This window comes from Natator depressus, chromosome 8, assembly GCF_965152275.1.
Source record: "Natator depressus isolate rNatDep1 chromosome 8, rNatDep2.hap1, whole genome shotgun sequence".
In the NCBI taxonomy this organism is placed as follows: Eukaryota; Metazoa; Chordata; order Testudines; family Cheloniidae; genus Natator; species Natator depressus.
The window spans coordinates 16,568,357-16,583,641 of NC_134241.1; the positions used below are offsets into that span (position 1 = coordinate 16,568,357).

Consider the following 15,285-nt stretch of genomic DNA (forward strand, 5'->3'; position numbering starts at 1 on the left):
AGTTACGTTACATCTTTACTTATGTGTACATTGTACGTCACTCTTTAGATTTATTTATGGAAACAGGTGGCTAATAGCACTGGCTAGAGCCAAACACAGCAGAAGCAGGTGTGACAGTTTTCCTGTTTATAGCTCTCCCAGATGCTCAACGGCACCACATTTCAGTCTGTCTGAGGACCACGCAATAGGATGCTATGCATGATGTCAGAACTTGAGGACTCATTTTAGCTACCTGTTTCCTGACGTGAAAGAAAGCCAAAGCAAGCTGTAAATGCAACATCCTTACTGACTTACAAATGGGAGGCATATTGGCAATTCTCCTTTAAAAGTCCCATGTAACACACCCAATTTTGTGGAAGCAGCTATGGTGCCTGAACAAAATGGAATATCAGGCTTTACTCCTGGCCTGGGATTAGAGATGGCAATGACTGTTCCCATTCAGGTAGGAAGGATGGGCAGAGTGGAGGAAGCGTGAGGACAAAGTAGCTATGGAGACAAAAAGATACAGGACAATTCCGTTAAGGAGAAGGGGATCAGATGGGTTGCTCCCTGAATCATGGGAACCCTCCTGCTAAAAATTAATAATGAAGCACTGCATTCAAAACTGCTGTGGAAACAGACCCAGGAACACTTCTCTTTTTCTGTGTTAGTGTTTTTAAAAAAGGTTTGTGTTGTGTGTGTATTTTATCTCACAGGGACTGAAGAGTCCAACCTAATTTAACCTCAAATTGTAATCAAAGAAATCAAAAAGAGATTTTGGGTCTGTTTTATTGATAGGTATTTGACACATAATTTATCTAAGATATTAATCAATAAGAGTCAGTCCAGAAAAGTATGGAAGGAAAGCATCAAAGTAAAAGACAAAATACTATAATTTGGGACAAAAACTGACATCTTTTACAAAACAACATCTCTGTATTACCTGGTATTGCCTTTGCCCATTTTACTGCAGCTACCACTTGCCGTCCTCCTAACATGTTGAGAGTTGACATTATACGCCATGTTGAGTCAGGTAGAGTACTGTCGTAGCCCGAATACAGAACTTCCGGCTCAATGACTTCCAGCAGGGAAACCAGGGTAGGGGTTAGCTGCGGCAGAGATGCAGGAACTATACTCTTGCTTACTGGACTTTCAGAAGCATCCCTCGCTGCTGTCACATTGGACTGCTGAATTCCTTTGATCTTCTTCTTTGTTTTTCGAGCTAGGGAAGATTTTAGAAATTACATGTTAATTAAGGAATCTACAAAGTAAAAAAAAAAAAAAGATAGGAAGTGCTGCTCACGCAGGGAATACTCCTTTTTCTTTACATTAGTCATTGGCAACTTCTACAATATTTTTTCATAGGTTTTTGTAAAAATTTGCATCAGTGAAATGCAGCTAAATCCCTGTTGTAAACGGATTTATCTCAGAGATTTCTAAGAAAGGAGAAGTCACGTTAATGTATCAGAGATGCAGAACAAGGCAGACAGACTAATATGGGGCTGCAAACTGTATTGGGTGTGACTGCTGGATTTCAATGAGACTTCTCATAATACTGAGCCCCACTTAGTACTAACTGTTTGCAGGACTGGGCACTTTATCATATGCTGAATATGTGAACTACAGAAAACACACAGAAGAAAGGAAAACTGTATTTTATAAATAGGATGCTACTGAATACTCAGAGCCAGGAAAAACATTTTTGGGGGATGACACTGGGCAAGAGAAGAGAATTTTCTCTGGCAACCCTCCTGCAAACAAATTATTGCTGCAGTAATTAAACAGTAAATAAAATTCATATGATATACCAGATAAACATAGCATAAGCAACACATTGCCAGAGATGTCTGCTCTAAAATAGAAAGACTATTTATTAGTGTATCAAAAGTAACTGAGTCTCCTGCTTCTCTTTTGACTCCCCAGAATGTAGACTGCCAACTGTGTAGATTATTTAGTAAATTTTTTGCAGTACAGGAAATTAACTGAAACAATTCTTTTCTGAAGTCTGCATCTTGGTCCATACAGGGGTCCCACAGATACACCAACAGCACATAATAATGCCACTTGTGTAACTTCTAAGAGGGGGAGGTACATAATTTCTGTCCTCTTATAATTTGACTCACCACCACGGCAGAGTAACATAAAATACAACACAGATATAATGTGAGACTGTTGTTTTCTCATTTAATTGTGTCCGTTCCATTGTCCAGATGATTATGAATTGTGGATTATGACAGAAATGGTCTCAATTACTATTTTGAAAGCATACAATGATATAAAAAGATGCCACAAGCGCAAGTCTGATCTGCCATGAATGGCAAATGAACACATAATACAGAGCCTGCCTAGTTATTCAAAAACCTCAGTTTTAAATTCAGTAACTTTTCAATTATTTTATTTCTACCCATGCTGTAGGTAACATAAGTTTGTCATGGACAGACAAGTTACTTGCACTGAATATTGGAAGTAAATTGATATTACTTTTAAAAACATTGCATTACCATACTAAATGTCTACAGAACAAAACTTAAGGATATGTGATGAGTGGATAATTTTATTATGTCTCCATGCCAACTAGTGCCTTGATTATAACTAATGCATTATTAGAAAATGTATCAGATAACTCAGTAACTTTACAGTTTCAAATTTTTGGAGGTAATATATACTAAAAAGAAATTAATTGAAAAAATGTTAAGGCAACGGTATGGCAGGCTTTGCAACAGAACAAAATTCAGAAAATGCAAAAGTTTAGATTTATAATATGATGGGTATTTTGTGGGAATGAAAAAGACTTTTCATTTTTTAAATGAAAAATAGTTTCATACACTACACATGGTCCAGAATCCCGTTTGTGGTTTACAATCACATTTTCTTATTTTTTTAAAATGCTCTCTCCCCTGCTCTTTAAAAGGCCCAAAACAAACATAACAGCTTGATCTTGCAAAAATAAAGGGCCTGAATTTTAACTCTTACTACACTGGTGTAGAGTTACTTACCTGAATAATTTATGCTACTCACATCAGTGTGAGTAAGGGGTTCAAAATCTCTTTCTTATGCAAGTGAGTGCGTGCAAGTGTTTGCAGATTAGGCATAAGTGACTATCTGGACAATAAATTGAAATTGACAAAACACAAATTGTCAAAAGCCCAAAGTAAACAAGAGAAATATACCATTTTCTACAATTTTTCAGTTCTGATATTTCAGTGTTGCTAAGCAGTATGTGAGGTAATATAATTTTCAAGGAGAAGCATCATTTTAAAGTTGACTGTGTCTATTTATGTAACAACTTAGAATTGGAATTAATTATACAAGTACTGCAATTTTTTTTTTTACACCATGATTTTCTACTGTCCCAGATGCAGAGGCAGTGCTTTACAGAAGGATTTATCCATGTGCAAATGAACAAGATATTTAAAATCTCTCTCATGCAAATTATTCCAGCAGCAACCTCTGTGCCTGTCACGCTAAACAAGTAAAATGTATAGTGAAGCAACAAAGGGGAGCAGTTAGGTACTACTCCTGTGTGAAAAAGATAACACTTCTGAACACAGAGGCCTGGTGTACGCTGGGGGGAAGATGGGGAGGAGAAAATAATGGAAATCAATTTTGCAAATTTAACTATGGGTAATCCCAAACAGATGTTATAATTATTTTTTATTTAGAACAATTTCAGAAATTACCACAAAAACTACATTAAAAGAATGTTATTAAGGTTGCATGGTCAAGCACTCACAAGTTAGGAGATACCACAATTAAAGGTTCCATATACAACCTTAATTTTCCGCTCCCCCCTCTTCTCTGCACATTATGATACAGTCTTTACTTACATGATTACATACTATTTTTTTCATGGGACCCTTGCCTCATTTAGTGCACAGGATGAACTTTGCCCAGCCAGTCCCAACTCCCTGTCCCCAGTGTCCTTGTCCAGACAGTTCCAGTTCTCCCATCCTGACTACTCGTCCGATTCCACCCCACTGCCGAGCTGTTTCCCTTTCCACATTCCTCATCTGATCTTAGAGCCATACCCGCTCTCTCCCTCAGCTCCTTGTCCCAATCCCCACCCTGCCTGCCTGGCTCCTTGTCCCACTTTCTTTGTGAAGCCACTCAGAGTTCTCCCCCAGTTCCTTGTCTGATGTCTACCCTTCCTCAAACCCTATCCCCCACCCACTAGTTCTTAGTCTCAGTCTCTTTGCCCTATCCTCCCCTCCTCCCAGCTCTCAGTCCCAGTTTCTCTCTTCCCTGCTCTCCATGTCTCAATCTATTCCTTCCCCTCCCGCTCCCCCACAGTCTGGCTTTTATTTCTTCATTAATTGAATTAAAGAACTTCCTTCTCCATGATACCTGGGTGCCAGGGTTGAGTCAGTGAGAGCTCAGGAGAGAGAGGCTCCCTGTTCTCAGTTCCACTGTCTGGCTCTACCCAGATCCAAACCAGCTGGGAGCAGCCATAAGAGGGAAAGTCTGGATTTGCTCCTGTCCACATGCACAGGCCCATTACATGTAAGAGCTGTAGGGTGGTGGCGCATGCAGAATCTGGTCAGCACTAAAAGAGGCTCGAGTATGCTTAGAGAAGACAGTCTTCTGCGATTTAACTGCTAAAATGGACACAAGTCTCTATGATGCATGTGCAAATTGACTTTTTCAAAGTCTTACAACTTGGCCAAATCGGGGCACATTTTCACAGTGATGACAAAAGGCACACTCCTGACACAAAGGCCACCCACTTGTCAAGTTTCAAGCCTCTGTTCCAAATCCAGACAGTATTACAGATGTTAAAAGAAAGGGACTTAAGAACTTTTTCATGTGGGCAAAACAGCATATTTTTTTCCTAGCCTCATTCTCAGAAATGACTAAAATATTTTGGCTTAAATTTTTCACAAATATTCAGTCCGAGGCATGCATCTGTCATGGAAAATTTCAGCCTAAACAGCTGAAGTTTGGCAAAGCAATAAGCAACTCAAAACAGGGTCTTTTATAGTAGAAAGTGTCAAGAAACCTGCCTATAATAACATGCCAATATTACCCATGAAAAAGAGAAATGTTGAGGTAATGTATGTTTTTTCAGTACACTGTTTTTAAACATGCATCTTCTGTAAGACATAGTATTGGGTTTCTCAACTGTTTACACAGACGTGTCTTCATATAGATATTGTCTGATGGACCAACTGCCCTCTTGTTCACCAATTGCACATCATCACTGTGACAACTAAAGAGGTTTCCCAAGTATTAGAGTCTCTTTTCAGTTTACTGCTATTAAAATTGATTTGTTTCCAAAGACTTTTACTGTCTCTGCTGTTTAAGAGGATTGTGTTTAAGAGGATTAGAGTGACTGACTCCAAAACGACTGTTTGTAAATGTTGCCCCAATCAGTAGGGGGTTTCCCTTCATAGTCATATTAAAGATCTGGAATGAAAAAATATTTTCTCTAGATGTTCTCCTGTGGTAGCATACCATACCTTTATTAGTACCAATCTCAAAAGGTACTCAGTTCCCAACATTCTCATTAATTTAAATGGCAATTGTAGGTGTTCAGCATCTCTCAAGATTAAGCCTGCAGCTATAGCCTGAAACCGGATCTGATATATAGTGTTCCCATTTGGTTAGTAAGATCAGAACTTTAAATTATAGCAGAATTTGGTGTAAACAGGCATAATTATCACTGACTTACTTCTCACAAGCTACAGTTGTTTACACCAGCACAGATTATAGCAAACACAAACTTTAAGTGGATAAAGATGATGGTCTGAGATTAATAGTTAGCCTCAGGTCTAAATTAATTAACAAATTACCCATTTAATAAGTTTAAAAATTCCTACTGTCTCAACAGTTGACATTAATGAAACAATTTTGCCTTCCTGGAATTTCCAATACACAATATCATACATTATGCATACGCAAATGTTCTCTTTCACATACTTTTTACTTGTTTAATTGCTCGCTAAATCTGAGTGAACATTCATGACACTAGCAAAAACAGAATCAACAGCAATAAAACTGAAAGCAGAAGAAAAGCAAAAATTGGCAGGCTGAGCTGCAGATGGTTTACATACTTTTAAAATTAAAAATACAACAACAGAACCAATATATAACAAAGTAAAAAGTCTACCCAAATCAGAGACAAGGAATATCCATCACCACTACAAAATGGGAACTATGGCCTAAATTTTCTGGACACATTCTTGTGATTGTGGTTGCTTCAATTTCTGGGAATCCAACTTGAGACACCTTAAAGTGGCCTGATATTTATGGAGTGCTAAGCACTTTCCCTCTTAAAAGAAATACTGAGCTTCTTTAAAATATGTTCGCCCAGAAAAGAGGCAACCCCCGCCCCAACCTACCTCCCCACTAGCCATTTTTGAATATATTACTTGAATATTCAAGTTTTTGAAAGGAAAATGAGACGATTTTCCATAGCACGCAGGGCACTGGAAATGTCAATTTTTTTCAAGTTTTTGAACTTGAAAAAAAAAAGGATATAAATAATGTTACAGTGGTCAAGAGGGAAACCAACTGATGAGAGGAAACAAGGACACCCAAGAGAAACCTTAAGACCCATACTTAGCAGGGAGAGCAGAATAGAACAGATTACCTCAATGCCACAGAGCAGATGGACGCAGCAGTTAATAACACAGAGGGATTCAAGAGTGTAGTTACTGCCATGTGCCAACACTAGTGTGAGAAGAATGTAAATAATAATGTAATGCCTACAGCACAGTTTATTAAACCCAGCAGAATTTATCATTTTTAAAAGCAATGCCCCCTCCCCAATATTTGAAATCTGCTGGATCATTTCATTATTCAAAATTTAGTTGTCTTGTCTGAGATGTTTATTTCCCTTCCTTTCACATACAATTTCCCCATAATTTTTCATTTATTTTGATAACCTACCTTTCTAGTAAGTTGTAAAAACACATTTTCTATAGTGTTTATGGATGGTTGCAACAAGAAAATTGAAGTCCAAAATTCCAGCTGGTGTACAAAAATGTACCCTCAAAAATTTGCACGTGGCCTTTTTAAACAAGCAAATAAGGTCAAATTTGTACGCACTATAGGAGTCTTGCTGAAAAGTTGGCCCTTGAGGTTCAGTGCTTAAACTATCATAGTGGGGCAGAATTGTATTAGAAAGAGAAAAAAATTAACCTGTAAGTGCAAGTTACTGCACCCTATTAAAGGATATATCAGTTATAAACGGACTATACTTGATCTTAGCTAAAAAACTGAGATGATATTTAGATGTTTATTTTGATTAATTTTGCTGTGTTTTTAGAAATACAGTTTAAGTATTTTTCACATCTGGAATGGGCTAAGCAGGGATCTTCTGAGGGAACAAAATGTTTGCAGTTCACTTTTAAGACATATTACTAATTTATGTTTTTCAGAAGAAATGCTTAACAATAAGCATAGTGGTAGTCTGGGATAAGCATCTTTACTCACAAAAATCCATACGTCTTTACTCGTATATCATAGCTAGTCAGCTAATTCACATTTGAAATCAATAGCTGCCTCTTATTTTATCTCTGTTTGCCACCAACACTCATTCTGGCATGGACAAAGCATGTAGGAAGGATTACAATGGTCAGAGAACATTTTTGCTCAGTAGGAAAAATAAATACAATGAAAATGAAAACTATGAAAGTTCAGTGAGGAGTCCAACAGCAAGATTTTCTATCTATTGCATCATATACTTCTAATATTTTCTCCTTTGGTTTTAAAGATCTGTTTGTATTCTAAAAAGCCTTTAGCTCTGTTCAGCCAATCAGGTTACTCAACTCCTTAAATATATTGAACTCTAGAATAAGAGCGGTCATTTTTCCATGATACCTTTTGGGGAAGATCATCAATTAACTTCAGCAAAATTCAGCAGCAACACTGATTTGTTTTTACTCAATCACCTTTGTACGTCCAGACTTTTGCTGCATTAAGATTTTGTTCACTCATTAAGATAGCAGTCAGGGATGTAGAAATGTGCTTCAAAACATGAAAGTGCATTTATACTCTGTTGGTGTCTGATGGCACCATCAGATGGTAATGTAGCTTCCCAGGCTTGTTCTCTCTGAGTAATTCCCTAGTAAAAGTTTAAAGTAATGGTGTCCCCCACTCCCAACTACCAGCCCAGCAAATTCACCCTGAAATCTGGAGGTCAAATTCCTAAATATACATCAGTTGCTCCTGTCTTTGATGGGTATGCACACGTGTAACTGAAGGGTTGATTTTGAGCATATAATCAGAGTGCAAGGTAACAATTCTGTTGATGAATTGTGAGATAGCAGCACCGCTATGATAGCTATTTTGTTCTAACACAAGTCAAAAAATTTTATTCTCAACACAAAGGTGAGCAGATAAGACTCTATAAAAGGACAGGAATCACCTCTCAAGTAAGAAGGTGCCATTTACACAGTCACTTTTAAGAGTAAGCCTCACTTCCACAAGCATTCAAACAAGCATTTTTCATCCTTGCACCTGAAGAAGATTACAAACTGCCAAGAGAAATCTACGAGTGATACTGCTTTGTATTTGGCTGCCATGCTCTTTGTGTACAAATTTATCATAGGCTTTGTGGGCTTATGCCAGATTGCTAGTTTCCTAAAGGCATATATTATCTCATTGTTTTCTTGTACTCCCCCTGTAAGTCTGTATGTATCTGCTGTCTCTCATGTTAGACTGTAAGATCTTTGGGGCAGGGTCAGTCTTTGTTAGGGTGACCAGATATCCCAAATTTATAGGGACAATCCTAATATTCGGGGCTGTGTCTTATATAGATGCCTATTACCCCATGTCCCCGTCCCGATTTTTCACACTTGCTCCCTGGCCACCCTAGTCTTTGTGTTCTGTGTTTGTACAACGGGGTGCTGACCCATGAATGGGGCAGGCACCACAGTAATACAAGTAATAAATAATAATAATACATAACATTACAAAAAACTACATTAAAAAAATTAGGTTTGGAAAATCAAAAACCAAAAAGTTAGGAAATCCCAGAATTAATGTTATTGGTGCTCTCATTTCAGGTGCCTGGACCTGGCATGGCCTGCAGCAGCCCAGAACTATAATTACAGGAAAAGTCCTGCTCAGCCCCAGGCTGAATCATGCTTAGTTCGGATGAAATCTTCAGGGAATTTAGCTGTTAAAAATCTAAGAAGTCTACTGAGCATGCACAAACTGCAATTTTTCAAAGGCCTATAACTTGGCCAAATTTTGGGTAGATTTTCTAGGCAAAGCACATCTATGTCACAAAAGTTGCCACCATCTCTAATCATGTACCACCCATATTTCAAGTCTCTACAGCAAAGCGAGGGGGGTGCTAGACCTTTTAAAAGAAAAGGTTGTCAGAATTTCTTAATATGGGCGAAACAATGTTAAAAAATTTAAAAAATAAATTCAGCCTGAGGCAGCCACTTGGCACATAAAATTTAAGTCCAAACTGTTAGAATATGGCAAAAGTCATAAGCATCTGAAAAAAATAATGGGGAAGTTTAATAATAGGTTGTGCTACTATTGTCAATATTGTCAATATTGTACTATTGTCAATATTGTACAATAGGTTGTGCTACAATAATAGGTTGTGCTAACATTGTCCCCATGTTAATGTTATAGGTTAGGGGTTCTCAAACTGGGGGTCGGGACCCCACAGGGGGTCCTGAGGTTATTACATGGGGGATCATGAGCTGTCAGCCTCCATCCCAAACCCAGTTCGCCTCCAGCATTTATAATGGTGTTAAATATATAAAAAAGTGTTTTTAATTTATAAGGGGGAGGTCGCACTCAGAGGCTTGCTATGGGAAAGGGCTCACCAGTACAAAATTTGAGAACCACTGTTATAGGTGGTAATGCTAGCAACACCTACAATTAAAGTTGCCCAACACTTCCCAATATAAATCCCTATTTTCAGCTGCTTATAACTGTGGGTCAAATCTTTTTCCTAATGATGGCCGAAATCCCCACTGACTTCAACAGGGCCAGGACTTCTGTTTATAGATAACTAGATAAAACACAAAAACACCCACTAAAATATGTGGGCTTTTACTGTGTAATCATTAAGGTGTGAAATTATAAAAACCATGGAAACGTACAGCTGAAAGGTAGAGGTTATTTATATTTAGTCCAGTGCCCTGTGCTGAAGCAGAACCAAAGAATCTAAACTATCCCTGACTGATGTTTGTCAAGCTTGTTCTTAAAAACCTCCAGTGAGGGGGATTCCACAACCTACTTTGGAAGCTATTCAAGAGCTTAACTACCCTCACAGCTAGAAAGTTTTCCCTAATATCTAACTTAAATCTCCCCTTGCTGCAGATTAAGCCCATTACTTTTTGTCCTATCTTCAGTGGACACGGAGACAATTGATCACCATCCCCTTTATAAAAACCCTTAACATATTTGAAAACTGTTACGAGGGCCTGCCTCAGCCTCTTTTTCTCAAGACTAAACATATGCAGTTTTTTTAACCTTTCTCATAAAAGTTTTAGAAAAGTTTTTATCATTGGTGGTTGCTCTCCTCTGAACTTTCTCCAGTTTGGCTACATCTTATTTAAAGTGTGACTACCAAAACTGGACAATACTCCAGTTGAGGCCTCGCCAGTGTCAAGTGGAGCAGGACAATTACCTCCTGTGTCTTATACATGACATTTCTGTTAATACACCCCCAAATGATATTAGCCTTTTTAGCAACTACATCACATTGTTTGATCATGTTCAATTTGTAATCCACTATAACTCCCAAATTCTTTACTGCAGTACTACCACTTAGCCACTTATCCCCCATTTTGTAGTTGTGATTTTTCCTTCTTAAGTGTAGTACTTTGCATTTGTCTTTACCAAATTTTACCTTGTTGGTTTCAGACCAATTCTCCAATTTATCAAGGTCATTTTGAATTTTAATCCTGTTCTCCAAAGTGCTAGCAACCCCTCTCAGCTTGGTGTCAGTTGAAAATATATATGCACATTTTCGTCCCATTATCCAGGTCTTTAATGAAAATATTGAACAAACCTAGGACATATCCCTGTAGGACCCAGGTAGATACATGCTCCCAGTGTGACAATGAACCATACCTACTCTATGTACAATTTTTCAACCAGTTGTGCACCCATCTTATAGTAAATTTCATCTAGCCCATATTTCCCTAGTTTGCTTAGGAGAATGTCTTGGGGGACTCAATTGTAAATCTTACTCAAAATCAAGATATATCATGTCTATGGTTTCCCCTCATCCACTACACCAGTAACCCTGTCAAAGATGCAAATCCAGGGTTTCAAGAAACTTTCCCATAAAGACTGTCCCCTGTACTGTTTGGTTTTGCTCCTGTTTTGTTTATTTAGAATCCTCCTTTTTTTTTTCTTTTCTTTTGCTCTTCAATTTCAGTCCTCTGTTCTAACTTCTTGACTCATTTCTACCTTCTTTTAAGTTCTGGGTAACTCTTCAGCCCCGTCATTGTGGTAAAGCCTTTACAAAAAGCTACTGGGGGAAGTCATGATTAAGGCTGTTTTAGTCATGGGTATTTTTAGTAAAAGTCATGGACAGGTCACGGACAATGAACAAAAATTCACAGCCTGTGACCTGTCCATGACTTGTACTATAAATATCCCTAACTAAAACTTCAGCCAAGAGGCCGCAGGTGCTCTGGGGCGAGTGATCCAGGGTGGCGAGGGTGCTCGGGGGGTGGGGTGGTTCAGGGGCGCTGCAGGTGCTGGGGATGTGACCCACAACACCTGCTGGTGCTGGGGGGGAAGAGGGATGGGCGGTAGCGCACAGCCCAGGACCACTACTAGTGCTCGGGGGGAGGGGGAATTTGCTGGGGCTGGTAGGCTCCCTACCTAGCTCTGCGTGTCCCTGCAGCTCTTAGTGGGAGGGAAGGCCAGGTGGGCTCCCCGCGCTGCCCCTGCCACAAGCTCCGGCTCCACAGGTCCCATTGACTGAAAACCCCAGTCAATGGGAGCTGCAGGGGTGGGGCCTGTGTGCGCAGGCAGTGCGCAGAGTGCCCTGGCCCCATTGGGAGCTGCAGGGACATGCTAGCCACTTCTGGGGAGTCCCCCACCGAGGTTAGCACTGTCCCACACCCCAACCCCCTGCCCCAGCCATAAGCCCCCTCCCACACCCAAACTGCACCAGTGCCGGCCGCTGCAGAAGTCATGGATGTCATGGAAAGTCACAGAATCTGTGACCTCTGTGACAGACACACAGCCTTAGTCATGATCACAGAGGGAGAGACAATCCCTAAGGCAATTGGATCCAGTCATCATGGGGGGGATTTGAATATGAGGACAGAGATTTTGATATGAACACTGTTTTCAATAGGAAGTCAGTGCAGAAAAGAGAACTGGGGGATAGTGCCTGCATGTATCTGTTGTAAAAATTTAGAACTGTGTGTCTTAATTTCAATGAAACTTCTACCTGTGCTGTTTCAATAGCTCTCCCAATGGTTTTACACAGATGCTGAACAACAACAGGGAGATGATTGAGCCTAGACAGGACTTGAATGAATCAGAACAAATGTCACCAGAAACCCTTCATGTAATTATTTACATGCCTTTCACTACAACTCTATCAAATCATTTAATTTTAAAAATACTATCAATATCTTCCCCAAATAATTCCTTTAACTTCTCTATACAGGACATCCCTACTGGCTAGTGGAATGTTTTGTCAGATTTCTTTTCTTCTGCCTAAATCTTTAGTCATACTGAACATCACTTCCTGCTAATAAATGCAATTTAAAAATGAACTGGAGAGTTTTACTTTAAAAGTTAACAAAAATCAAAAACAGATTGTGTGCTTACATAGTGGTGCATTTCTTGAATACGAAACACTCCTCAACTCTGTATCACTTTTCAATTTTCCATTTGGCCTCAAATCCAAGCATTTTTGTTTTTCTTGCTATTTAATTCTGTTTTTCAGACTTAAAAAATGGTAGTTTTCAAAGCACTAAATTAAAATAAAACTAATGTTTAACTCCTGGTTACAGATATATACTTTAAATAAAGAAAAACTGATGAATTTTGCTGAATCTCGTGAAGTTACCGACAGCACCTGGAACTTCAAGTGTATGCCTCTGCACATGTTCATGAGACACTAACTTTTAGTCACTGAATGCCATTTTTATGTTTAATGACACAGTTACTGTTAATCAGGTTAAATGGGATAGATTTATGGAACAGTCTAACACTAGCTGCAACCTGAGTTCTGATTTGTTACAGCTTCCATTAACCTATTTTGCACTTATCTGACTCCCTTTGGATAGCAGAAATGAAGCGCCACATCTGACAGATTACAGTCCGTGGTATAAGAAGAAAAGTACATTAATCAAATTAAAGATTGGACTGAAAAAGCTGTGCTATCTATAACGGCAATAATTCTGAAGCAGCAAAGCATGACAGACAACAATAAACCTTCGATGTTTAGCAGCTATGAGTCCTGGAGATCTTTACTGCCTTGTCCTCACTACGTCATTTTGGGCCTATCACTTTATAATAAAACTGCTTGGCTCCAGGTAAAAAAATCTGATGGGCTGGAGAATATTTCTTAAGGTTAAAATAATAAGAAATGTAAAATACATGTCTCTTGACACTTCTCACCTACATCTAAGGCAGCCAACTATTTCTAGCACAAAAATATAGCTTTACCCAAAACAAAGGTTTGTTACTAAAATGATCAATATAAAAAATTGAGTTTGACAAACTCTAGAAATTTACAGGTTTCAGAGTAGCAGCCGTGTTAGTCTGTATCCGCAAAAAGAAAAGGAGCACTTGTGGCACCTTAGAGACTAACAAATTTATTTGAGCATAAGCTTTTGTGAGCTACAGCTCACTTCATCGGATGCATGCCTATTTAAAATTTACAGTAAATGTTTCTTGCTACAGTAATATTTATGTCTTGTTTACACAAAAAAGTTAATCTGGAATAAAGTGGAGTGTGAATTTAAATATGTTCTGCAACTATGAATTAGGATTTTTTTTCTTGTATGAATTACTGAATATAAGAACATAAGAACAGCCCCAAAGATCTATCTAGCCCAGTATCCTGTCTTCCGACAACGGCCAATGCCAGGTGCTTCAGAGTGAATGAATAGAATAGGTAATCATCAAGTGATCCACTCCCTATTGCCCATTCCCAGCTTCTGGCAAACAGATGCTAGGGACACCATTCTTGCCCATCCTGGAATTATCCTCTATGAATTTATCTAGTTCTTTTTTGAACCCTGTTATAGTCTTGGCCTTCACACCATCCTCTGGCAAGGAGTTCCACGGGTGCATTTTGTGAAGAAATACTTTCTTTTGTTTGTTTTAAACCAGCTGTTTATTAATTTCATTTGGTGACTCCTAGTTCTTGTGTTATGAGGAGGAGTAAATAACACTTCCTTATTTACTTTCTCCACACCCATCATAATTTTATACCTTACTTATTTTCTCCACACCGGTCATGATTTTATAAGAAGTGGAAGTTTTAAATAGCTCTCATTCTTCAGCTTTCCGGAGGCATTATTTTGCATTATAGAGAAAGGTTTATCAAATCTGATTTTAAAATAAAAAGCTGTGTTTCCGTAACAAGTGTGGAAAAAAGTCTGAAAACCAGAAACATAATACTACAACGTAAACTAAAATCCATTTTAAAAATGTCACTTTGTTTTTCATTCCAAACTGAAAGTTGTACTCCCAAACCTCCTTTAGAGTGGGCTTTACAGACTTATAAGACTTTTAAGGTCAGAAGGGACCATCATGATCATCTAGTCTGATCTCCTACACACTGCAGGCCACAGAACCTCACCCACCCACTCCTGTAATAGACCCCTAATCTCTGGCAGAGTTACTGAGGACTTCAAATCATGAGTTAAAGATTTCAAGTTACAGAAAATCCACCAGTTACACTAGTTTAAACCTGCAAGTGAGCAGTGCCCATTCTGCAGAGGAAGGTGAAAACCCCTCAGGGTCTCTGCCAATCTGATCGGGGAGAAATTCCTTCCAAATGCCAAATATGGGGCTCAGTTAAACCCTGAGCATGTGGAAAGACCCCTGGGAAAGAATTATCTGTAGTAACTCAGAGCCCTTCTCATCTAGTGTCCCATCATTGGAGATATTTGCAACTAGCAGTCGCAGATCAGCTATATGCCATTGTAGGCAATCTCATCATAACATCCCCTCCATAAACTTATCAAGCTCAGACAGTTAGGTTTTTTGCCCCCACAACTCCCCTTGGAAGGCTGTTCCAGAACTTCACTCTTTTAATGGTTAGAAACCTTTGTCTAATATGAAGCCTAAACGTGTTGATGGCCAGTTTATATTCATTCCTTCTTGTGTCAACACTGGTGCTTAACTTAA

At 38.8% G+C, this 15,285-nt stretch overlaps 1 protein-coding gene across 2 annotated transcripts in view; it reads right to left on the reverse strand.

Moving 5' to 3' along the window:
• The window catches only part of NR3C1 (nuclear receptor subfamily 3 group C member 1), a 158,816-nt gene that overhangs the window by 24,089 nt on the left and 119,442 nt on the right, over positions 1 to 15,285 (reverse strand). For both annotated transcript variants that reach the window (XM_074960516.1, XM_074960517.1), the window contains exon 5: positions 923 to 1,201. In XM_074960516.1, the coding sequence (XP_074816617.1) occupies positions 923 to 1,201 (279 nt within the window). The remainder of the gene's footprint in view (positions 1 to 922; positions 1,202 to 15,285) is intronic.